The sequence below is a fragment of the Trichosurus vulpecula genome, chromosome 5, assembly GCF_011100635.1.
Source record: "Trichosurus vulpecula isolate mTriVul1 chromosome 5, mTriVul1.pri, whole genome shotgun sequence".
NCBI lineage: Eukaryota > Metazoa > Chordata > Mammalia > Diprotodontia > Phalangeridae > Trichosurus > Trichosurus vulpecula.
In genome coordinates, this window is record NC_050577.1 from 274,159,453 (window position 1) to 274,185,478 (window position 26,026).

At 37.4% G+C, this 26,026-nt stretch overlaps 1 protein-coding gene across 1 annotated transcript in view; it reads left to right on the top strand.

Moving 5' to 3' along the window:
- Nucleotides 1-23,486, top strand: part of TFCP2 (transcription factor CP2) — a 56,477-nt gene extending 32,991 nt beyond the window's left edge. The window contains exons 5-15 of the mRNA XM_036759673.1: nucleotides 5,100-5,206; nucleotides 6,053-6,205; nucleotides 7,901-8,011; nucleotides 8,411-8,499; nucleotides 10,809-10,857; nucleotides 11,101-11,194; nucleotides 17,036-17,126; nucleotides 18,662-18,801; nucleotides 19,396-19,538; nucleotides 22,016-22,067; nucleotides 22,702-23,486. Coding sequence (XP_036615568.1) covers nucleotides 5,100-5,206; nucleotides 6,053-6,205; nucleotides 7,901-8,011; nucleotides 8,411-8,499; nucleotides 10,809-10,857; nucleotides 11,101-11,194; nucleotides 17,036-17,126; nucleotides 18,662-18,801; nucleotides 19,396-19,538; nucleotides 22,016-22,067; nucleotides 22,702-22,739 — 1,067 coding nt within the window. The 3' untranslated portion in view covers nucleotides 22,740-23,486. The remainder of the gene's footprint in view (nucleotides 1-5,099; nucleotides 5,207-6,052; nucleotides 6,206-7,900; nucleotides 8,012-8,410; nucleotides 8,500-10,808; nucleotides 10,858-11,100; nucleotides 11,195-17,035; nucleotides 17,127-18,661; nucleotides 18,802-19,395; nucleotides 19,539-22,015; nucleotides 22,068-22,701) is intronic.
- The last annotated feature ends 2,540 nt before the right edge of the window (nucleotides 23,487-26,026 follow it).

A 26,026-nucleotide genomic window follows, 5' to 3' on the forward strand; every position in this document is an offset into this window, starting at 1 on the left:
CTTAAAATTTGAACCAGTCTCTTAAGTGTCTTGGAAATGAGACTTTTTAAAAGGTGTTTTATTTATTTTTAGTTTTCAGCATAGACTTTTGTAAGATTTTGAGTTCTAAATTTTTCCCTTTTCCCTTCCCTCTCCTCTCCCCAAGACAGCATGCAATCTGATATAGGCTATACATGTACAATCATATTAAGCATATTTCCACATTAGTCATGTTATGAAAAAAGAATCAGAACAAAAGGGGGAAACCATGAAAAAGAAAAAGAGAGAGAAAACAATATGCTTCAATCTGCGTTCAAACTCCATAGTTCTTTCTCTGGATGTGGGAAATGAGACTTTTTTTAGAGAAACTTGCTGCAAAGATTTTTTTCTCCCTGTTGCCCATTTCCCTTCTCATTTTAATTGCATTGGTTTTGTTTATGTATAAACTTTAAAATTTTACCTATTTTCCCCCTTTGCTCCCTACCTTCCTCTTTATAAAGAAAAAGATAGTGGTTAGTGAGAAGTATATGTAGCATTAGCTTGATCTATGCTTGATTCAGGCTGCTTCTACTCCCTTGTCCCTTCTCACTTCCCTTTACTTAGACATCAATCACAGGTTCTTTTGAACCTCCTTCATGACCTACTCTCCCCATTGTACTGCCCCTGCCTTCTCTCTATTTCCTCCTGTTCCCTGTTGAGACCAGTGTACTTTTATGCCAAACTCTATATTCTACCCCTTTTGACCAGGTTAGATGAAAATGAAATTCAGGTGATGCTCCCCCCACCCCCAGTTGTGTTATCTTTTACGTATATTGTTTAGTCATTTCAATCATGTCCCACTCTTCATGACCTCATTTGGGGTTTTCTTGGCAAAGATACTGGGATGGTTTGCCATTTCTTTCTCCAGTTCACTTTACAGATGAGGAAATTGAGGCAAACAGTTAAGTGACTTGTCCAGGGTCACATAGCTAGTAAGTGTCAAGTGTCTGAGGCTGGATTTGAACCCGTGTCCTCCTGAGTCCGGGGCCTGTGCTCTATCCACTGTGCCACCTAGCTGCCCCCTTTCCAGTCTTCTTACAACTTACTCCCTGCCATGTACTCATTAGTACAGTGGCACTGGCCTCTCTTCTGTCCCATGAACAAGATATTCTGTCTCTACTCTGGGCACTTTTTCTGGTTGTCCTCTATTCCTGAAACGGTCCCTGTCTCTGCCTAATGGCTTCCCTTTTTAAGTCCCAACTGAAATCCCATCTTATACCTTTCCCAGTTCTTAATTCTAAGCACCTTCTCTCCATCAATTATTTCTTTTTTATCCTGTATATAGCTTATTTGTATATATATTTGTTTGTCTTTTATCTGCCCATTCAATTGTGAGTTCCTTTAGAAGACGGACTGTCTTTTGCCTTTTTTTTTTATTTGTATCCTTTGCTCTTAGCACAGTTCCTGGAGCATAGTAGGTGCTTAATAACTGCTTACTGACTGACTGATTGACTCCCTAACTTCAAAGGTCCCTGACCTGGTTCTTTCTGACCATACTGGAGCTTTTTTCTGGAGAACCCCCAGCTCTTAACTTCCCCTAGACAGAGTTATAGGCTACATATCCATCCTGTCTCAGGTCATCCTGGTGCTTGCTTATGTGGAGGGATCCCATTTCTGTTGCCTATATTCTTCTGGATGACTTTTTTCTGTAGTTCTTGGGTAGAAGAAGTGACTTATTATTATTAGTATTTTTTATCATTATTCTGTCTGATGTGAACTTTCAGGGTTTTCTGGAGTGAGTATGTGGGAAAAGAGCAATTTTCTTCCTATTCAGGCATCCAATTTGAATTTATAAGTAAAAATTAAGAAGCTCATGTTTAAAAAGACTCTTTCAAAACAGAAAGATGAATGACATGGATCCTTAAACCAAAGACTGAAAAAGAAGACTGTGAACCAAATATAATGCTCAGAAAGGGAAGTACATTAGTAAAATCATCTTTCATGACCATATGGGATTTATAACTGAAAGAATAATTTGATATAATAAGAAACAATCAATCTGTAAAGACTATATAATCATATAAGTAGGCATAGAGTTAGACTGATAAAATAGTGATCAGTTAGTACTTATTAACATAGGAATAGAAGACTCCTTAATATGATAAAAAGCATACATTCAAAATCATATACTGATCTTTTATGCAGTGGAAGAACACTAAAAGCAGTTCCATTAAAATACAGTTGTTCATACATACCACTGTTATTTGAGATAGTGTTTTATAATTTTAGTCAGTAGCAATAAAACACGAGAAATAAAGGAATAAACATTAGCAAATAAGTTTAATTCTTGTGTTTATAGATTCCATGATTTCCACAGATTCCATGATTTTCATGGATTTCCATGATTCCATGATTTCCTAGAAAACTTAAGACCGTAAAAAAAAATTGATGAGTGTAACAAATAACTTTAGTAGAGTACAAAGATATAGAATACATCTTACAAAAATCATCTTAATTTCTCTAAGTATCTAATAAGTATCAAGGAATATCAGCAGGGAAATACCTTTCATAACAACAACAAAATGCACCAAACATTTAGGCATTAAAAGACCAGGCATATAAAAGATGCAGAGACAACTTAATATTCTTTAATACAAGTCAAAGAACTAAAGAAATGGAATATTGTTTTAAAAAAGATCAGTACTTTTCCAAGATAACCTACAAATTTAATGCATTATCATTAGATGAGTTCATAGTAATAGAGTCATAACAGAATTCATGTAGAAAAGCAGATGGAAAATATATCTGTAAGAAGTATGAAAAAGGAAATTGACTTGCCCTACCAGATTTCAAAATGTCCTACCAAACAGGTATTTTACTTATACACACACTGCACATGCACCCTTTCTCTTTTACGGAAAAGAGAATAAAGAACTTAGTATATTTAAGGGGATAGTATTTGATAAACTCTTGGTTAAAAACACAAGTGAGTGAAATCAATAAGTCAGTTAAAAGTGTCGGAGAAAATTTGATGACTATATGGTGAAAAAATAATCTGAATAGATATTTAACGCTTTATACCATGATAAACTCTTTAACTGGATTAGCAATGAAAATATGAAAAAAATCACCCCTAAAACCTGAAAGAAAATAATATTTTTGGCTCAGCTATAGGGAAGGAATACTTTTTTTTCAATCAATCTAACAAATGGAAGATGACATTGTAGACAGAATCAGCAGATTAAATTTTACAAAATTAAAAGATTATAATAAAAAGCACTACCTCTAAAAGAAAAGAAGCAGATTGGGAAAAATATTTATGATAAATATGATGATACGAAGATCTGACATCCAGAATATAAGAAATTGCTAGTCATAAGAATTGCAATAAATGCACCTCAATGAAATAATTGTCAATGCTCTGAACACATAAGTTTTGAAAAAAAAGGTAAACTGTTAATAACCAGATGTTCGAATTCCCTAATCAGAGAAATGCACAGCAAGACAAACTTCAGGTGCCACATTATACTCACTAAAATGGCAACAAAAATTTTTTTTTAATTATAGAATTAAATTCTGGCAAGGCTATGGAAAAATATTCTATTGCATTTTGGTAGGATGATAGATTGTTGCAAACTTTCTGGAGAACAGTATCTCAGCAGATAGTACTAGTCACAGAACTGATAATATTCTGACCTAGAGATTTAACTCTTAGAACTTGATCTCAAAACTGTTAGGAAAACTTAAAAAAAAAAAACATAGCCGCATAATTTGAAAAAAGCAATTTGCATATCCATTGAGTGAAGAAATGCACCCCAAAATGATGCTATATGAATGTAAAATAATAAAGTGCTATAAAAGTAAGTACAAAGAATACGAAGGCATATAGGCATGAGATAATACAAAGGACAATCAGAACCAGAACAGGATGTATATTGACAGCTGTATTTGGGCATATACAAAAATATAGTCATTTAGCAGAACTTGATTCAGATAAATGTGCAAGTAGACACTTCTCTCTATTGATTAACATTAGTTTTATAGTTAAAAATTAATACATAGCACAGATGAAACAAATATACATCTAACAAGGATAGTGATCCTGAGACAGTGACAGTTACATTTTCTCATTCACTCCTTAATGAAAACATTCTTAATTTAATTATATAATTACATAGGTAGTCATAATCATATACTACTTTTAATATATTTCTATCTTTGACTAATATAGTAAATTTATATTTTTTTGAAAGGGGGAAGTAAGGGAGAGAGGAAAATGTTATATTTTGGTATTAAACAACTGAATGCTACTAGATTTAAATGCGAACAGTAATTCTCACATAGATAACACAATGTATGCAATTATAATTGCCTGTAGGGTGAATTTAACGCAATTATTTTCAGTGAAATACTTCTGGAACGCACTCAGTTACTGTCCTTGGCTTTACACTGAGGTGTTGCTCTCTCCAGTAATAATAGTGTTTATCTGGTATGGCTGTATTATTAAGTAATAAGGTTTGATCCATATCTTCCTAATAATTAAATATTATGGGGAGTGAAATCCAGAGCTTTACCAAAACCTACAAAGTACTACTTTGCCTGTTGCTTTCCTTTTGTTTGTAGCACCTGCCACCTAATCCTAGATGAAGAACTCTCTCCAGTGGCATGAAACTGTGTACTATATTCAGTGTTCTATATATAATGCTTTTTGACTCTTTTCAGACTCTTTAAACATAGAGGCCTCTGCAATAGCATTAATTGATTCTGTACTCGGATGCATTGTGGTTGTAGATAGTTTTCACTTGCATCAAAACTAAAATTAAGATGTAGCCAGTCATCTGAGTGGCATTTTAGCAAACTGGAGTAGAGCTGTTAAATTGATTCAGTTTTAAACCTTTAAAATAAAAAAAAAAACACACCCAAAGTTAGACCAAAGGAAAACTGCTTAGGGGTGATATTAAATGAGTAAGTCATTTTTTAGTACTGATAATTTTACTGAAATAATCACTTCTTTTACCTAAAAACAGGTTTATGACTCAACCAGTTGCATGCTAACTCTGGTCAGGAACATGAAAATGAGTGACTTTTCATTTAAGCCTAATAGCATTCAGCTGCTTGATAACTAGTATTTTATCTTTCAGATATTCCAATGTCTGTAGGTATAATTGACCCTAGGGCAAATCCAACACAACTGAATACTGTGGAGTTTCTCTGGGACCCTGCAAAGAGGACATCTGTGTTTATTCAGGTAAAAAGATGTGGTGTCCAATTATAAAGGACATCCCAAGTTCCTTGTTTTGCTGAATAAGGAATATGACGTGATAAAGATGTAACCCCTTAGAGAGGTTCACAACTGATTCAAGTACAAACTTCTCAACATGTGCCTTAGAGCCCCTTTAAATGAATGAATGAAAGACCATTTACTAAGCACTCAATACATACTATGCTACACTATGCTACATGCTAGGAATATAGACAGAAAAAGTGAGACAGTTTCTGTTCCCAAGGGGCTTATACTGTAATTGGGAGAGACAAAATGTGTAAGAGAACTCATATGCATGGCATGTAGAAAAGTCTGAAAGCCCTAAGGGTTTGGTGACAGAGCAAATGGCAAGGTCCAGTGGTCTTTAGGATGCATTAGCAGGTTACATGTGCCCTGAGATCCGAGGGCATAGCACATCATATTAGTGAGTCCTTATGGTCTTCTGTTTTCCCAGAGCGATTATAATTAGTGACCCCAAATCATCTAAGCAGTGTGAGTAGCCATGTAGGGATAGGTGTGAAGGGAAAGCAAATGGAACAGATACTCTCTGGTAGTTCTGATCTGTGCTGCCCTCAACAGGGCCTGTAGCAGAATAATTTCTCCTTTTAACTACCCTCATGAATAAATTGCTGCCTCAGATTTTTCCAGCTAACCAAACCTGCTAACCACCTTTGCCCTTTTCTTGTTCCCCCCCTGGAATTTTCATATATGCCGTTTCCCTAGCCCAGATTACTCTTCAACTGTCTCTCTCATTAGCCTGTAAACACCTCAGTGGCAGAAAGAGACAAAAAGAGCGTTATTTTTGTTATTGTTGGGTTGGGTTTTTTTTAGGTACATTGTATCAGCACAGAGTTCACTATGAGAAAACATGGTGGAGAAAAGGGTGTGCCATTCCGAGTTCAGATTGACACCTTCAAGGAGAATGAGAATGGAGAATACACTGAACACTTGCATTCAGCCAGCTGTCAGATCAAAGTTTTCAAGGTACTGCTAACCATTTTGCTGGGTTTTCTCTATCTCTTTCTCTGTCTCTTTTAACAGTTATCAACAAACTAGAAATCTAAATCGTCATTTCGAATACAATAAAGTAAAAATGTGAGAGAACAAAAGAAAACACAAAGAAGCAAAGAAAAGATGGATAATTCTCAACATAATGCATAGAATTTATTACACAGACTTTCTTGAAATAGGAATTTATTGCTATATATTCAGAATCCTCTCATGTTCTGCTATGCATGACTTTACTTATTTTATATTTAAGTTTACAATATTTTTATTTTTTTGTGGTGTATTTATGTTTTAGAAAAATAAAATTAAAAAAGATATGGCCTGAACTAGAAGTGTGTTGGCTTAATTGTGACAGGCTGTTCAGTTTTGGGTTTGGTGGGTGGATACAGAAACAAGAATACTCTTCTGAGCTGGATGAATTCAAGTTACCTGGCACAGATGAACCACATGCTCCAGTACCGAAAGAACTGGCAGATTTGTCGCTGAACCATTGTCAGTAATATTTGAAATATTGTAGAGGTGCTAAAAGACTAGAGAAGAGCAAATTACATGCACATGAAATGTGTATGTCATGCCAGGGTGGGCGGGACAGCTAACATTGATGACAGGATACAAAGAGATCTTGATAGATTAGAGCAGAGGTGTGTAAGGTGCTTCACAGGCCACGTACAGCCGGCAAAACTCCCAGAATCAGATTTTAATGTAATTGGGAAATACTTAACAAAATACATAAAAATACAATAAAATATAGGTAACATTACATTTTTAAACTTAGTCACTATGAGTTTGACCCCCCTGGGCTAGAGTGGGCTCAGTCTAATAAGATGAAATTTAGTTAGTAACAATAAATGTAAACTCTTATACTTACAAAACAATCAGCTCTACAAATATAAGATGGGCAAGGCACAGTTGGTTAGCTGTTTATCTGAAAAAGATCTAAGGGTTTTAGTGGACTGCAAATTCCACTAAACTTTGGTCAGCAGTATGGTGTGGCAGCCACCAAAATTAATGCCGTTTGTCTACACAAAGAGACACATAGCTTCCAAGAATAAGGAAGTGATAATTGCCTAGTGCTCTGTCCTCATCAGTCCTCCTCTGAAGTATTGTGTGTAGTTCTGGGCACTGTAGTTGAAGATGAGCTAGAGGGTATCTAGAGGGAGACAACTAAGATATGTTGAAGGGCCTCAATTTCATATCAGTGGAAGCACCTGGGAATGTTTTGACCTGGGAAAGAGAAGTATTGAGGGCACATGATAGCCAGCTTCATGCATTTGAAGGGGTGTGCTGTGAAGAAGGGATTTGACTTGTTATAATTAGCCTCAGAGGAAAGAACCAGACGTGGGGTGGAAGTTGCAAGAAGGCATTTTAGTACCCTTCCCTAAAGTTATCCAGAAGTAGAATAGGTTTCCTCTAGAGGTAATGACGTATTCTTTCTTGAAGGTCTTCAAGCAGACTGCTTTCAGGTATTTTCTAATAGGAATTCCTTTCAGATGTGGGTCGGACTGGATGGCTGTTTAGGTCCCTTCCAACTCAAATTCTGTGATTCTTTGAGTTCTTAGGGATTGAGGAAGGCCATGAAGTTTGCATGGTTTCACCAAACAGTTGCCAACTATGTTAGTCAATCTATCTCTTACCAGCACACATTTTTCAAACAAATTTGTCTAATTCTAGCCCAAAGGTGCAGACAGGAAGCAAAAAACAGACAGGGAGAAAATGGAGAAGCGAACCCCTCATGAAAAGGAAAAATACCAACCTTCCTATGAGACAACTATACTCACGGAGGTAAAAAGATTTTTTTCAGAGGTTCATTTCAGTCTTTTTCTGAATGATTTGCCTTTTCCTTAGTAATTAACTTTTCTGTTGCCCTACTAAAACTAGCAAGCTTGCTAGGCAATTTACAGAACACTGGCTCATCAATGCATTTATTTTTCCCTATGCAATTATAAAGTGATATGGGATTCATGTATTTGCCTTGTAATTCCCTTTTGGTATGGTTGATGGTCCTGGGAGAACTTCCAATATATATGTAGGCCTCTGAAAATAGAGGAAATTTGTGAGGTTAGGACTTTAGAATCAAGATGTGGGTCTTGTGTTTCCCTGGGGAAATCATTTTGCAGTTCAGAAAACACAATTTTTAAGAAAGCAAGTCTACTTTATGTCTGAGTTGTGCTTTGTTTTTAGTGTTCTCCATGGCCTGAGATCACATATGTCAATAATTCCCCATCACCTGGCTTTAACAGTTCTCATAGCAGTTTTTCAATCGGAGAAGGGTAAGTCTGAGAAATAAAATTGCCTTGTTTTTGGACTCCAGAATATTCTTTCATGACCTTTCAAGAGGTGAGGTGTATATTTCTAGGTCAATAACAATAATAGTTTACATTTACATAGTGCTTTATTATTTACAAAACAGTTTCCTCATCACAGTCCTAAGAAATAGGTAATGTAAGTATTTTTGTCCTTTTTTAAATAAAAGGAAATTGTGTGCTAAGGGACTTGCCCAAGGTCACACAGCTAGTAAGTGATGGAGTTGGGCCTCAAACCCATGTCTTCTGACATCCCACATTTCTCCCCTCTATTTCATTATACCACCTCTGTTCAGTGTTTTGGTAGCAATGATTTGGTAATCATTGCTGGACCATCATCATACAAGATTTGAAGAAGTTTCTAAACTCTTGCAACCTTTTTACTCATGAAAATGGCATTTGTGGTCAACTTTCAGTTACTTGGGGGTGCTGATTACTGTGTGCAGATAGACTTATAAGTCTCCCACCATCTTACCCCCTGTCTTTTAACTGTTTGTTTAGTATTCATATTACAGGAAAGTTCCTCATAAATCCTTTGTGCTATTTGTTAACACTTTATAGGTAACTGCCAACTGGTATTTGAATCTTGGAGGGAAGGTTGAGGCTGATATAAACATGCTAGAAAGAAAAGAACACTGGATTTAGAATTAGAAACCCTGGCTTTAAGTCCTACTTCTGATGCTTATTAGATTTGTGTGCTTGGTAATCAATTTGAGCCTATTTTCTCATTTGTATAATGGGGATAAATAATACCTACCACACAAGGTTGTTATGAGTCTCTTATTAGATAATGGATAAGGAAGCACTTTGTCAAGTACTTTTAATTTAAAATGCAAACTGCTGTTGTTATTATTTCATTTAACTCCTATCTCTCATTTCCAGAGGTAATTGAAAGTTGACACAGAAGTCAAAAAGAAGTAGTTATATTTTAGGATCATAGGGTCATTGATTTAGAGCTGGAAGGGACTTTTAAGTCATTTAGACCAGCCCCTTCATTTTACATATGAGGAAACTGAGACCCAGGGAGGGAGTGCACCCTGGCTAGAACAGACAGAACTGGAGAGGAAAAACCAAATCAGGACATGAGGGGGAAGCCCCAATGGGAGAGAACTATCTGAGGAGAGTTCTTAGCATTTAAAACTCTGGACTCTACTAGGCTTTTCCCAAGGGCTACATTCAGGTTTGAAATAGTGGGGGTGGTCTATTTACATGATGTTTGATTTTATTTATTCAGAATTTATTTCAACTTTGAGGAGGTTTCTAAGATTAAGCATAGTACAAAAATAGGACAATTAAAGATAAAAACAAAACACGCTCAAACAAAGATAGCAGAGTGAGTAGACATTGCCAACAATCTGAGTCAGTTATGTGGCCACTAAATTTGACTCTAGGTTTCTTGATAGTTGGGGGTCGGGGTGGAGGTGGAGAGGAGAAAATACATTTAGGTTATGTTATCTGATGAAAGAAAGTATAACCTTAGAAAGTATAACTATAATCTGTAGAGACACACTTTTTCCTGGGATTATGATATATTTATAATTAAATGGATTATGTAGTCTATATAATGATAGTTCTAAAGATCTTAATTTTATTTTGCTGTCTTATCATTTTTTTTCTCTTATACTTTCCTTCTTTCCTCCTTCACTCTGTTGATTTGGATCTTTCACACATAAACTACTGCAGGGCTCTGGAGATAACCCATTTAACAAGCAGGAAGAAGGAGGGAGAATAAGGGTACCAAAATTCTTGATGGCCCCTAGATCACAGAATAGAAAATACTGATTCTAAATAGAGATAGAGGATAGGGGCTGGGCCTGTGATTTCATTGGTCTAGGGACCTCCCAGGTAAGGACACTCATTCTGCCAATGCTGATCAGCACCTTCTCTACAACTTAGAGTCTTACAGAGTTTCCTGTAGCACAGAGATACTGGTTGATTTGTCCGAGGAAACATAGCCACTTATATGACAGAGGATAGACTCAAACTGAGGTCTTTCTGGCTTTGAAGACTGCTCTCTTGCTATGCTGCCTCTCTGATTTTAAATACAAGGTATTCCAAACACCTTGGTACAGGTTTAAGTTTTAATAGCTAAACTAAAGTTTATAGTTCAAAACTGCACCAAGATGTTTGGAACACCCTCTGTATCTATCATTGTGTGTGATCTTAAGATCCATTGTTTAGAGAAAAGAAAAAGAGGTAATGATAAGCATTCTAACTCTCAGTTTTCTTCCTCAGGCTGTCATGGGCTTACTCTTTTATTTTAAATGTCTCTTTAGGAATGGTTCACCAAATCACCAGCCAGAACCACCTCCTCCAGTTGCAGATGTAAGTTTACATTGAATATTAGCTATTTGCCATGTTTAGAAGTAATTTGAAGATTATGGCATTCAATAGGTAATACTTTTAGGCTTCCAGTGCTCTAGTAGAAGATTAATTTTTTGGGTACAGACCATTTTAAACAGATTAGACTCAAGTTAGCTTTGCTACTGAATGTGATGTGTGTGAATGTGTCTGCAGTAGATTTCTTTCTATAATTACAAAGTTACTCTTTTGTACTCCTGGTTTCAGAACCTTCTGCCAACAACTACCCCTCAGGAAGCTCAACAGTGGTTACATCGCAACCGATTCTCCACGTTCTCACGGCTTTTCACAAACTTCTCAGGTTAGGATTATCTTTCTTTCCTTGTAATAGAAAATTACATTTTGGTGCTTCTTAGTTCTCATAAAAGGCTTTTTTACTTGTGCTCTGAACCATTTTTTCTTCTTTTATGAAGTTATCATTATCAGACTTTCTCTTTTTAAACATTTTTTTGTTATTTTTTGTTAACATATCACCTTTATTTCCTGATTATTCAGAGAGCTTTTGCTTATAACAAAAAATAAAAAAGGGAGGGGAAATCATTTCTGAAAACCGATAAACACATCAATCAATTCTAATAGGATAGGCAGTATTCTGCTTCCATATTTTCCCTTCTCTGTAAAGAAGGGAGGTAGGGGCAGCCAGGTGGTGCAGTGAGTAGAGCACTGGCCCTGGAGTCAGGTGGAGCTGAATTCAAATCCAGCTTCAGACATTTTGACACATTTACCAGCTGCGTGACCTTGGGCAAGTAACCCCAATTGCCCTGCCTTCCCCCCTTGAAAAAACAAAAGAAATATAATAAAAAAAAGGGAAGTGGGGAGGTGCAGTCTCATATCTCTTCTTCAAGGTCAGGATTGGTCATTAAAATGGCATAGAATATAGTTTCAGTTTCTCATTATTTTTTCTTTCAATTTATGTTATTGTAGTTATTTTATATACATACATATATTTATTTATTTATTTATATTTCCTGGTTCTGCTTACTTCATTCTGCATGCATCATTTCATGTGAAACTCTTCATGCTACCTTGTATTCTTCATATTCATTTTTCCATATAGTACAGTAATATTCCATCACATTCCCCCAATTGATAGGCATCTTTGTTACTGTGCTACTATAATTTTTTTTTTATGTGTTGGACATTTCTTTCTCTTTTTGACTTTTTAGGGTATATACCTAGCAGTGAAATTTCTGGGTCAGTAGATAAGGACATTTTAGTAATTTCCTTTGCATAATCCCACATGGCTTTTCAGGACAGTTGGATTCATCACAGATCCAACAACAGTGTATTAGCGTGTTTATCTTTTCAATGAAACGATATCTTTTAATGAAAATAAAAACTGGGAAACAGACAAACAGGAATGACATTGCCACCAATTAACAATAATTTTATCCAGGAGTTAAACTAATTTAAATTAATTGCTACAGCAGGACTTCCAAAAGAGCCCATAGAGTACTTTAGTTGGCAGACTTTTTATTTGCTAGAGAGAGATAGCTGCCCAAGGCAACTTTAGGTCAAGCTGTAAGCTCTGATAGACTAGTCACATGATCCACAGATGTCAAGATGACAATCTGAGTCCCCTTGCAATTCGGGGAAGGCCTGAGAATTCAGTACCTGGAACACTAGTACCCCTACATTGGGCAAGGACTCTGACTCCAGTCTGTGGGCTCCCTGTGGCAAACTTTTAGAAAAACATGAATGTTCCTGCCACATAGGATGGGCAGGAAAGGATGAGTTGTGATCATCATTATCAGAGGGAACTCCAAAATCAATGGCATCATAGACCCATTTGAGTATTGAGTCTTTTCAAAGCCTTTAAAATATTGATCATTCTCATATTTTGTCATCTTTCCCCGTTTGCTGGGTGTGAAGTGAAACCTTAGAGGTGTTTTGCATTTTTTCTTATTGTTAGTGATTTGGAGTTTTCATATACATTCTCTAAAACAATAATTGTATTTAAAAAATTGGGTTGGGGCAGCTAGGTGGCGCAGTGAGTAGAGCACTGGTCCAGAAGTCAGGAGGACTTGAGTTCAAATGTGGCCTCAGACACTTGACACACTAGCTGTGTGACCCTGGGCAAGTCACTTAACCCAATTGCCCAGCCTTCCCCCCTGCAAAAAAAAAAAAAAATCAAGAAATTGGGGAAGAAAAAAGTAATTTAAATCATTCTAATTAATTTCATATAGTAAATTTTATATTTTTCTTTTAAAAAACTTTTTTTAATCAGTAAAAATTGTCCTCCTTCCAATCAACCTAATTGAGAATTAGAGAAAAGCAAAACTCTTGTTACAAACATATGTAGTCAAAATCTGGACATGTTTTACATTATTATATATGTATAATCTATATAAGATTGCTTACTGTCTCAGGGAACAGGGAGGGAAGCATAGAATTTGGAACTCAAAGCTTTAAAGCAACAAAAAGAATGCGTGAGTAAGACTGCACATCTATATAATCTTTATCAAAATGCTTGCCTTCTTAATGAAGGGAGAGGGAAAGAATGGTGGGTGAGAACTTGGAACTCAATTGTAAAAAACAAAGGTTAGAAATTGTTTTGGAGGGGCAGCTAGGTGGCACAGTGAGTAGAGCACAGGCCCTGGAGTCAGGAGGATGTGAGTTCAAATGTGACTTCAGACACTTGACACACTTACTAGCTGTGTGACCTTGGGCAAGTCACTTAACCCCAAATGCCCTGCTTCCCCCCCTCTAAAAAAAATTTTTTTTATGTCTAATAGGAAAAAATAAAATTTAAAAAACATATAGTCAAGCAAAACAAATTTCCACACTGGCCATTTCTAAAACGAAATACCTATCTACATATATATGTGTATACATCCATACGTGTGTTTGTGTGGACATATCATCTACCTGTCGGGAGCTGGGTAGCATGTTTCATCACTAGACCTCTGGAATAGTGGTTGGTCATCATGCTGACGAGAGTTGCTAAGTCATTTGATGTATAAATTATCCTAGTTCCGTTCAATTCATTCTGTATAAGTTCATTTAAGTCTTTCCAGGTTTCTCTGAAACCATCCCCTTCATCATTTCTTTCTACACAATAATATTCCATTGGGGGCAGCTAGATGGCGCAGTGAGTAGAGCACCGGCCCTAGAGTCAGGAGGAGCTGAGTTCAAATTCGGCCTCAGACACTTGACACACTTCCTGGCTGTGTGACCTTGGGCAAGTCACTTAACCCCAATTGCCCTGCCTTCCCAGGAAGGAAGGGAGGGAGGGAGGGACAATAATATTCCATCACATTCATATACTATGACTTATATTCCCCCATTATATATGCCCATTCTCCAGTTGATGGGCACCCCTTTAGATTACTGTTTACTGCCTAAAAAAGAACTAGAAATATTTTTGTAGTTTGTTTTATTTAGAACTAATTTCTCCTTTAATCTCCTTTCCCTTTAATTCCTCCTTCTCTCTTCTTCCCTTTCCCTCTTATTTCCCTTTTTAAATGAAATGTATTTCTGTAGCCAACTGTATTTTTCCCTCCTTTAGCCGATTCAGATGAGGGTAAAGTTCAAGTGTCAGGTGCTCTCCCCAACCTTTCCTCCTTGTTTATATTGATGTTTACTGGCACACCCTGATTATGTGAGATTATTTTCCCTAACCTTCGCCCACCTTGCCCAAGGTACTCCTCTTCCCTTCTCTTTCCCTCTTTTCTTAAGATTAGTAAGACAACACAATTATTCCAAGGCCATCTGTCTAATTAGAGTGCCTCTCCTACACCTTGTGATGATAGGGTTCAAAGAGGACATATCTTTCATCTCTTCATATTATAATGTCAGCAGTTTATCTTTGTTTAGCCCTATATAAGTGTTCATTAGTGGTTACCTTTTTATGTTTCTCTTAACTCTTGAGTTTCTTCAGAGTTTCTACTCTGCTCTGGTCTTTTCATCAGGAATGCTGGGAAGTTGACTTCTCCGTTTATAGTCCATTTTTCTCCCTGTATGATTATGTTTTGAGGAGTAAATTATTCTTGCCTGTAATCCTATATCCTTTGCCTTCTGGGATATAATATTCCAAGCTCTCTACTCCTTCATTGTAGTAATGGCTGCTAAATTTGTTCCTCTTGAAGAACAAAGGATAAACAACAATTAATGTCTGTTAAACTGTTTGTGATCCTGGTTGTGGCTCCTTGGTAGTTGAATTTATTCTTTCTGGCTGATTATAGTATTTTTCTTTGACTGGGAAGTTCTGGATTTTGGCTGTGATAGTCTTTGGAGTTTTCATTTTGGGATTTCTTTCAGGAGGTGACCAGTGGATTCTTTCTGGTTCCACTTTATTCTCTGATTCTGTGCAGTTTCCTTTTAAGATTTCTTGAAGTATGTTTGGACTTTTTTTTTGTCATGACTTTCAAGTCATCCTTAAATTTTTTCCTCAATTTCTTTTCTATGTCATTTGTTTTCCAATGAGATACTTTGTTTTCTTTTATTGTTTTCAGTCTTTTGACTTTATTTTAATATTTCTTGCTCTGTCATGGAGTCATTGGCTTCTGTTTTGTTCATTCTAATTTTTAGGTAATTTATTGCTTAAGTAAGCTTTTGTACTAGAGCATGTACCATGCTGTTTCCCCTTTCCAATTTTTCTTCCATGGCTTTCATTTTTTTCCAAGTTTTTTTCATTTATAAAAACATTTTTAACTCTTTTTAACATTTGTTTTTGCTTTCAGGAATTCAAGTTGAATATGTACTCAAGCTGCGTTTTCCTTTGAGGCTTTTCTTATGAATGTTTTTTTCTTCTGATTTTTTTTTGTTACTTTATTTTTGTTTTTAGTTCCAAATTCTTTCCCTCCCTCCACTCCCTCCTCCACCCATTAATAAGCAAGAAATACCACACCTATTATACATATAAAGTCATGCAAAATATATTTTGGCATTAGCCCATGTTGGGAGGGGGTGAGGGGAAGCAAGAAACATAAAGGAAAAAATATACTCCAGTCTTCATTCTAAGTCCATCAGTTCTGTACTTGAAAATGAATAGCACTTTTCCTCATGAGTACTTTGAAATTGTTATGGATCATTGTATTAATCAGAGTAGCTAAGTCTTTCACAGTTGATCATTTACATTGTTCCTGTGGTTCTGCTCACTTCACTTTGCATCAAATTATGTCTTCCCAGGTTTTTCTGAAACTGTCCCCCCTCATCCTTATAGCACAATCTTTCTATCACAATCATATGCCACATCTTATTCATTTATCCCCCAATTGATGGGCATCCCCTCAGTTTCCAATTCTTTGCCACCACAAAAAGAGCTGCTATAAATATTTTTGTACAGATGGGTCCTTTTCCTATCATCTCCTAGACCTGATAGTGATGTTATCAGGTTAAAGATATATGCCTTGTGGGTGTTTTGGAATAATTCTTTTCTTCTGGGTTTGTGTCTTTAGTGTTCCTGTCACCAGAATAGCTTTTCATGGTATGGTTCTTTTTTCTTTTTCTTTCTTTCTTTCTTTTTTTTTTTTTTTTTTTTTTTTGCTCATTCTTCCAACCTACTTCCTGTCTTTGGACTTGTTAGGCCTGGGCTCTGTGTACTTCTGGAGGGAAGGTCCAGACTGGTTCTGGTTGCTGCTTTCTTGGGGCATTGAGTATTATTCTGGTATCTCAAGGGCAGCTCAGGCTTGAGACCTGCCAGCCAGCAGCATTCCTGAAGCAGTGTAATCCAGCAGTGGCTGACAGTTGCCCTCAGTTTGGCCACTGTCAGTCATGCAAGCAGCTCTGCTGGGGCTTTGGCCTGGGATTCTTGCCCTGGTCACTGCTCTGCTGGCTTGGGGCTGTTTCTCTCCCTGGTGCCCACTGCTCCCTTTGCTTAATTCTGGTCCCAGAGCCTTCAGACCTCTTTGTCTTCCTGTGTTGACTGGGAAGGAAAAATGATTCACTGTGACTTTTTTTTTTTCATTTCCCTGTCAGATTTAGGTCTACTATGTTTCCTAGATCTGTTTTTAGAGGAGTTTTGTGGAGGAGCTTACTGTACTTTTCTACTGTTCTGCCGTTTTGTCCCACATGGTACTTTAAAGAAGGGAATGTGGCTGTCTTCAATTCAATGTTATTTTTTTAAATTTTCTTCAAAAGCCCATGCAGGTGTACATTACAGATTCTTGCTTTATTTCCCATGTTATTTTATTCTTATTAGGTGCAGATTTATTGAAGTTAACCAGAGATGACGTTATCCAAATTTGTGGCCCTGCTGATGGAATCCGACTCTTCAATGCCTTAAAAGGGAGGTATGTAATTCATTTTAGGGTGAATTTAGGTTTCACACATTGGTTTGCTTTAGGCTGTCAAGTCCTGAGTATTTTGTGGGTCACTGAGCTACCCTGTCAAAATTTTTTCATTATGGCCCAGTGGAGTCCTTTCCATAGTACCCCATATTTTGTGTAGGGGTGTAGGGATTTTATTGTAATTTAAGGGTGGATGAAATGGAGTAGAGGCCATGATTAATATTAAAAATACTTATTGCGTACTGGGTATTATGTGGAGAAATCTAATAGACCCAGTCCCTGCCCTATCACTGCTTACACTTTAAAACAGATAACACTGATAACAAGAAACACATGCAGAATGTATCAACATAATTTAAATAGTGACTATGTACTGGGAATAAAGTGTTTGCATTAAATACATGACTGGCATGAGTACATCTTAGGGTATTTGAGTTTGGTAAAACTTCATGGAAGAAGTAGGATTTTAAGATTGGCTTAAAAAGAGACAGTGTGATATCCGTGGATAGAAAACCAGCCTCAGAGCTAGGAAGCTCTGGATTCAGATTCTCTGACACAGACTGGCCATATGAGCCTGAGCAGGGCACTTAATCTTTCAGGGCTCTAGGGCAGAGTTGTCAAACTTGGAGTACAACTCCCAAGTGCAGAAGTCAGATTAAAATGCAGTTGGGAAATGTTTAACAGAATAAAGATACAGTGCAACATAGATAATGTTAATCTGTGGCTTTCTAAGCCAATATGCAGCAGGCAGGGATCCATTTTTATTTGAGTTTGACTACAGTGCTCTAGGCAACTCCCTAAAACTATAAGTTGCAAAGAAAGTGCCACCATGCATTGGTAAGGAGTTTTCTCACCTCAGGACAACCTGTGCCATTGAAATCATTTCATCAATCAATAAATATCTAGTAAGTTCATTCTTCTGTGCTAAGTACTAGATCACAGATCCTGTCCTTTAAAAAAAATAGTGTGGTTTTTTGAGGAGAAAGGGGTAGGGCATAAGGCATTATTTATGAGCAATCTAGTGTGGTCACATGAATAGAATAGGTAATGGAATGTACAGGGTGTTCCTAAAGTCTGGACACATAGGCAATTGATGGCAATGTGGAGTTAGTGCATCAAGTTCACATGAATCTTGCAAAGCTCATCAACCTTTGCATCACAAATGATGGAAATCATAGTGAAGATGTTATTTGTTAATATTCCAATTAAATAAAATGTTGAAAATTTCATTCATTTCATTTCTTGAAAATATGCATTTTTTTCCTATGCGTCCAGACTTTAGGAACACCCTGTATTTGCGGAAGGAAAACAGGTTGAGCTGTGGTATAAATGGTGGCCTAATATATTCTGCTGAGGACCCTGAAACAAATCTTGGGCCTGGTGCACAGTATATGGAGTCGGAGTATATATTTTTACTCTATATACCCTTATACAGGCAGAGTAGTCTTATTGTCACAAAGTATCATCTTTAAAATTGGTTTCCCATAAAATGTGCCTGCCTTGAGAACTTTACAGCTTACAAGGTGCTTCCTCCTTAGGATGGTGAGGCCCAGGCTGACGATTTATGTTTGCCAGGAATCCTTGCAGTTGAGGGAGCAGCAGCAGCAGCAGCAGCAGCAGCAACAGCAGCAGCAGCAGCAGAAACATGAGAACGGAGACTCAAATGGTGCTTTCTTTGGTAGGTCATTCAGAAGAGAACAAGATGGATTCAGAGAGAGGTGAAAGGGACATTCAGGTGTTTACATGATGGGAGTCTACTAGGTGACATAGAAAAGTGGGTCAGTGTTTAGAGAATTATTTTTAGGATCAAATACAAACTCCTTTGTTTGCCATTTTAAACCCTTCACAACTTGGCCCCAAACCACTTTTCTAATCTCACATTACTTTTTTTCATACACTCAATGGTCCAGTCAAACTGGCCTCCTTAATTTCCTTAAAGACTCTCAGTTCAAGTGCTACCTTCTACATGAAGCTTTTGCCTGATACATTCCCCCATAGTCCATGCCCACCTTCCTCCAAATCGCCTTGTATCTGCCTTGTGTTTACTAACATAGGTACAGTTGTTTCCCCCTCTGGATTGTGAGCTCCCGGAGAGTAGGGGCTGTGTCATTTCTGTCTCTGTAACAATCCTAGTGGCTACTTCCATATCTGGCATATTGTAGGAAGGCAATAAATCCTTTTTAATTCATCTGTTGATTGATTAGTTATGCAGGAATGTCCTTATTTAGGGAACAGTCTGGCCCTGACTGCTGATTCTTTCTTCCCTTTGCAGTGTACCATGCCATCTATCTGGAAGAACTGACAGCTGTTGAGCTGACAGAGAAAATCGCTCAGCTTTTCAGTATCTCCCCTTGTCAGATCAGTCAGATCTACAAACAGGGGCCGACAGGAATACATGTGCTCATCAGTGATGAGGTAAATTCTGAATAGAGCTTTATCATCAAGCAATTAAATATTCAAGAAAGTGTCATATAATACAGCACCAGTCAAATATACTAGGGACAATTCTCTGTCAAATTCCTTTTTTTTTTTTGTTTAAAACTAAAATGCTTTCTTCAAACACCCTTGAAATACATGAGCAAAAGGGCAGATGATTCTGAAGGTTTTTGAAGACTAGACATTTGAAGAATGTGAGTTCAGCCCGATATCCTTCCTATTCAAGACCCCATTTGGGGGCTGCTCAAGGGCAGAGGAATTAAAAAGGCCAACCATTTTCAGCTTATCTGAAATGTTATAAAAGCTGACTGTTTCTGTGCAAATGGTTCCCAAATCCCTCTCTTCCTTCAAGACTGCTTAAAATTCCACATTGTACAGAAAGCCTTTCTCAGAATCCTCTGCTGATAGTGCCTTCTCTCTAAGATTACCTTCTATCTACTCTGTATGTAACTGGTATGTACACAGTTATTTACTTCTTGTCTCCACTATTGGAATATCCCTAGTACAGCATCTGGCACGTAGTAAGAGTTTAATAAATTTAATTGTTGGGTCACTGCATATCTAGTCCTAGTCTCCTCAGCTCCAGTTTCACAGCACCAAATATCCATTGGGCATCTCAAATACACATCCAAAAGAAAATTTATTACTCCGTTGTCATCCCCGCCAAAAAAATATACCCCTTTTCCGGACTTCCCCATCACTGTCAAGTGATAAGTTAGGACACCATCCTTGCAGTCACTCAAGTTTGCAACCTCAGTGTCATCCTAGACTCCTCTCCTCACATATCCAGTCCTTGCCAAATCTTGTCATTCCTATCTCCACAACATCTCTACAAATAAATATCCTCTCCTCTCCACTCACAGCTACCATCCTAATTCAGATCTTCATCATCTCTCAGCTGGACTTCAGCAATAGCCTCCATTTTTAGTGTACTGTCTCCAGCTTCTTTCCATTCTAGTCCATCTTCCATACAGCTGCCAAAGGGATTTTTCCTTAACTCAGATCTGATCATCTCACCACCCCTAATAAACTCCAGTGGTTCCTATGGCTTCAAGTATAAACCCCTCTATTTGACATTTAAAGCTCTTCATAGCTTAGCTCCTTCCTGCCTTACCAGTCTTCTTACACTTTACTCCTTCTTCTCTAACTCTTTGTTTTAGCCATAGTGGCCTACTCAGTGTTTGGCTTACATGACATGCTTGTCACCCATCTGTTGATGCCTTTGTACTTCCTTTCCCCCATGCCAGGGATGCCTTCCCTCAGCACCTCTCTGTCTCACCTGGTTTCCTTCAAGACTTAGCTCAGGTGTCATCTTGTTCATGAAGCCTGCTCTGGTCCCATAGGCTACTACCACATCCCTTCCTCAAACTATCTTGTATTCATTTTGCATATATCCTGTATATGCTCATATGTGTACATGTTTTCTCCCCAATTATAATATAAGTTCCTTGAGGGCAGGGACTATTTGACTTGTCTTTGTATACGCAGTGCTTGGCATAATGCCTCACACGTTATCTTAGTAAATGCTTATTAATTAATATCTTTGAGCTAAGGTGCATATGATCTAATAGCATTTTGTTTAAGCTTTAGAAGTTTACTTAGTCTTTTTTAAATGTCATTTTATTCAGTTCCAAATACTCTCCCTCCCTCACCCATTGAGAAGGCAAGAAATACAATGTTCAGTATACATATGAAGTCATGCAGACATTTCTGCATACATCATGTTCCAAAAAGACAAAGAGAAAAAAAATATGCTTCAGTATGCACTGAGTTCTTTTTTAGTTTTGTATCTAAAGGTGGGTAGCATTTTTTATCACGAGGCCTTTGGAATTATGATGAATCATTGTATTCATCAGAGTTGCCAAGTCTTTCACAGTTGATTCATTGTTATGATATGGCTGTTACTGTGTATAGTGTTTATCTTGATTCTTCTCTCTGCATCAGTTCATATATGTCCTCTCAGGATTCTCTGAAGCCATTGCCTTCATCAGTTCTTGTAGCACAATGATATTCCTTCATATTCACATACCATAGTTTATTCAGCCATTCCCCAATTGAGGGGGATCCTCTCAATTCCCGATTCTTTGCTCGCACAAAAAAGAGCTGCTATAAAAATTTTGGTGTGTTTGAGTCCATTTCCCTTTTCTTTGATCTCTTTGGAATAGAGATTTAGTAGTGGTCTTGCTAGGTTAAAAGGGTATGCACAGTTTTATATTTCTTTGGACGTAGTTCCAAATTGTTCTGCAGAATGGTTGGACCAGTTCTCATCTCCACCAGCAGTGCATTAATGTCCCAATTTTTCCATATCCCCTCCAGCATTTGTAAATTTCCTTTTATGTCTTATTAACCAATCTGATGGATGTGAGGTGATATCTCAGAGTTGTTTTAATTTACATTTCTCTTATATTAGTGATTTAGAGCATTTCTTTTTCACTTAGTCTTGTTGCTTCTTTTAGATGATTCAGAACTTTCAGGAGGAAGCTTGTTTTGTTCTGGACACAATGAAAGGTAATAGAACAATAAAAAATACTTTCTTTTTTATTTGGTCTGATTTGTAATTTCATCTGTAGTATTCTGATGAGGAAACTCCCTCTACCAAAATAGAACAGCAACTTCTGCAAGTTACAGTCTTAAAGAGTTGTCTGGGGCAATAAGAAATTAAGTGACTTGCCTAAAGTCACACAACCAGTATGTGTCTTAGGTATGTCACTCAAACCAGATCTTCTTAGCACTCACCATCTCCAGCTACTATACCACGATGCCTTTACTTCCACTCTACCAATCTTTGAGAACTTAAGACTTTTTTTATACATTGTCTCTTTGAGAGGAAGAAAAGGAAAGTAGTGTTAATTCTATATGTTGATTAAGAAACAAGCTTTCTAAGAGTTTATCGCTTATTATAAGTTATCTTATGCCATTATCAAAGTTTACTAGCTACCTCAAGTTATTCAGTTAATGGCAGTCATCCTGCCTCCAATAATAGTTCATGTTACTTTTTTACTGCTTTTCTGATATAAATGCATTGGTCTGTGTAAAAGCTAAGAAATCTTCTTTTTTTCTCTGGTCTTTCTCTTATGAGAACCTGTCATACTTCTTTGCTGTGTTTTGGAGGTGACAAATGATCTTTCTGCTTCTTTTTCAGCTGAAACCAATGATAGCTACCACATCATATTGAAATAGAAGGGGAGCATCCCATGCTGGGTAGCTGCTGCTTCCTTGACCCATTGGACACTCCTCCTCTTGCAGAGGGATATGGATAGAGAGTTGGAGGTCTGCAAGAGCCTGACTGATGGAGAGTGGGAGGTGGGGTGGTGCTACACTCCGGAGGTGGAATCCCAGCCCTCCGTTCTTATCCCAACCCTTTTGCCACACACAGATTCCTGTTGGGCATGCAATTCTGCAGCTATTTCTTAGTTACAATTTCTGGACTGTGTTGTTGAGTATTGATAGAAACTTGTCGCATCATTTAGGTTTTACATAGGGCATAATGATGATGGTAACTGTGTGATGTTTAATTGAAAGACGTTAAATTTTATGATAATCTGGAGCCATGTAATTTTTTTTCTAATATATAAATAAAAATGAATCTCTATACTCTTTAGACTACCCACCAACCAACTCCCCCATGACATACCTGCAGTCTCTGCTTTCACTGCAGTGTATTTGCTCCTGGAAAGCAGAATGGTGGGCAAAAAAATTTTTTCCCATGTACCGTATATCCTGCCATTACCCTCTTGGACACCACATGGTGATCCTGCATTGCTGTGGTGAAATGTGAGTTTACATGGAGGACTGAGGAAATGAACTGCCAAAAGTGACCTATTAATAGGGTCAGAGATATGAAAAATGAAATATAAGTGCGTGTACTCTCTCTTTGGGGGGGGGGGGCACTATTATAAAATAAAGTTGGCAGGATTTGAGCACTGACTATATTTCCCAAAGTTAATTTTTGCCGATGAAGTTCTCAGACCTTTCTTTTAACATGTTGGACTTTTTTCTCTTTCTACCCAGTGTCCTCATTCCTAATGTAAGAGGCACTTTTGTTTATGTAGTGTTCTCTACTTGGGTACTATTTAAGAGAGTCTTTCCCACATGAGTAGGAGGAGCCCTAGACTCAAGACTTGGATTCTAATCCTTAGCTCTGCATTAATTCACCCTGTGATCCTGGGCAACTTAATCCTTTGGGCCTCTCTTTCCTTGTCTGTAAAGTAAAGAGTGTGAAATAAAGTGATCTCTAAGGGCCTTTTTAGCTCTAAAATCTAGAATTCTATGATTCTATTTGTATTCACACCCTTCCCATATTTGTTCTACTTAAAAAATGATTATGTCTGTGACTATGGGTATTCCTTTCTTGTTTTACATGAAGACTGTCAAGAATTCCCTTTACAGATTGAGTTAGGGCTGAAGAAGGCAATGTTCAAAGATTCTGTATGGGTTTAGATTTTTATTTTTTTTTAAGCACTTGATAAAGCATAATTGGTTTTTATACAAAGGAAATTTTTGTCCATTAAAGTTATCCTGTAATGTAGTCTAATTCCTTTTGGTTTAAAGCAAATTGAAAATATTTAAGGTAGAAAACTAAAAATGCTTTCTTGGTAACTTCTACCAGACTTTGACTAAAGCAATCTGGCATACCTTTTGGAGGATATCAGTTAGATGTCTTTATTTTTTTGACATGGTCGAGGTTATGCCACATGCTCAAGTTCATCATCACCAAAGGTTCCCCAACCTTGGCCTGCCTTCTTCCTGTAGCCCATGGTACATTTTTCATAGATGATGCTAATGGCACAGTTTTTTGAGAGAAGTATTCGAAGTCCCAGCAGTGAATACACATTTGTGTCTCCTAAGGTGGGGCCCTCAGTTTTGCTGATAGGCTGTTGTTATTGCCAAGAAAATTTAATTATCAGGCCTCTTTTGTGTCAGTCTGAAAAGGGTTGGTATAATGATGAAACTTACAAAAAGTGCCTGACATGAGGTTTAAAAGAAAGTAACTAGTTTTTGTTTCACTTAAATTGAAGAAATAGATGTATGATAGTTAGCTGTCTGACTCCACTCTCCTCCTCTCCACCCTCCCCCCCCCCACAAAAAAAGAAAAGAAGTAGTCACAACTTGCTTGCCTTAAATACTACCTACTACTGTCCTTTGAAAAATGAATACTCTAATTCCAGAAGAGTATCTGTGCCATGCAGAATAAAGACTTGAGTCCTTATCAGGGGTCTAAATTCAAAGTTCTGAAGAAGAGAAATGGTGGTTTAATGTACCAGGGCCAAATGAAAAACAATGAGGGTCCTTTCACAACCCACACAACCAAGCCAGTCTCAATACTTTCTAGGTTCACAGTGCAGATCATTTTGACATCTGACTTTTAGGTGGAGTTGATAATGGACATGATGTGAAGGTGGTGGATACTGCCAAGAGAGATGATAGCTGACCAAATGAGAAATGACCCTTCTGGGCAAGGACGATTGAGAGTAAGGGCTGAGTAGGTGAAGCGGGGTGATAGCCATTGTCACCTTAATGGTCTGAATCAGAGGGATGGGCAGAATCATGATGCCTTCTGTGGCAGTGGGGTAAGTTAGCAGGGGACAAGCTATTTAGCTATTGATAGTACCTATTTTTAGTTCGATGGTGACAAATGAAGGCCAGTTTTACACAGAGTCCTTTCCTTGGACCCATAATTAGTCTGGGTTTGTTTTGGGGGGGGGGCAGGGCAATTAGGGTTAAGTGACTTGCCCAAGGTCACACAGCTAGCACATGTGTCAAGTGTCTGAGGCCGGACTCCACCCATAATTAGTCTGATAAAAGTTTTACTGTGGAGAAGCAGCAGTGCCTCTTTCAAACAAACTGAAATTGCTGTGAAAAGCTGAAATTTTCCCTTTTTTGCTTTTCAAGGGAATTTAAAAGACACTAAGTTTACTTCTTCCTTGCTTTACCTTTCCCCTTCTAGCAAATATTTAACAGTTCCAGATGATGGTGTTTGGGTTGTGAATGAAGAGCTAAAAAGAATGCAGCTTCTGCAAAGTGGGTTTTATTATTTTTTTATTCTTTCTTTTTGGCTTCCTTGGCCGTGGGGCTCCTCTAGGAATTTCATCATTGTTATTCCCTAGACTGTTAGAAACCTGCTCTGTTGATGGCAATAGAACCTGGGCAAATGCCCAACCTACTTATGCTCTACTTTATATAGAATTTTTGCTCTCATTCATGTAGAATAAGCATTGTGTCATTTTTCTGTTTATCCTTTTGGTAGTTGATGTAGTTCCTGAATTGCAAAGTAAGACCTCTGCTGCAAAAAGGTTTGTTTTCGTTACAGTAGTGTAAACAAAACTCAAGGAAGGACCTAGAATACTTTTAGGTTGGTGCAGTGAGACTTGAGTGAGTTGAGAACGTGTTTGTTCTTTGCCAAAACAGGAAGTGGCTCCAACACCCATTGACTTCACTGTAAAATGTCATTTGTCTTTTTTTCCTCC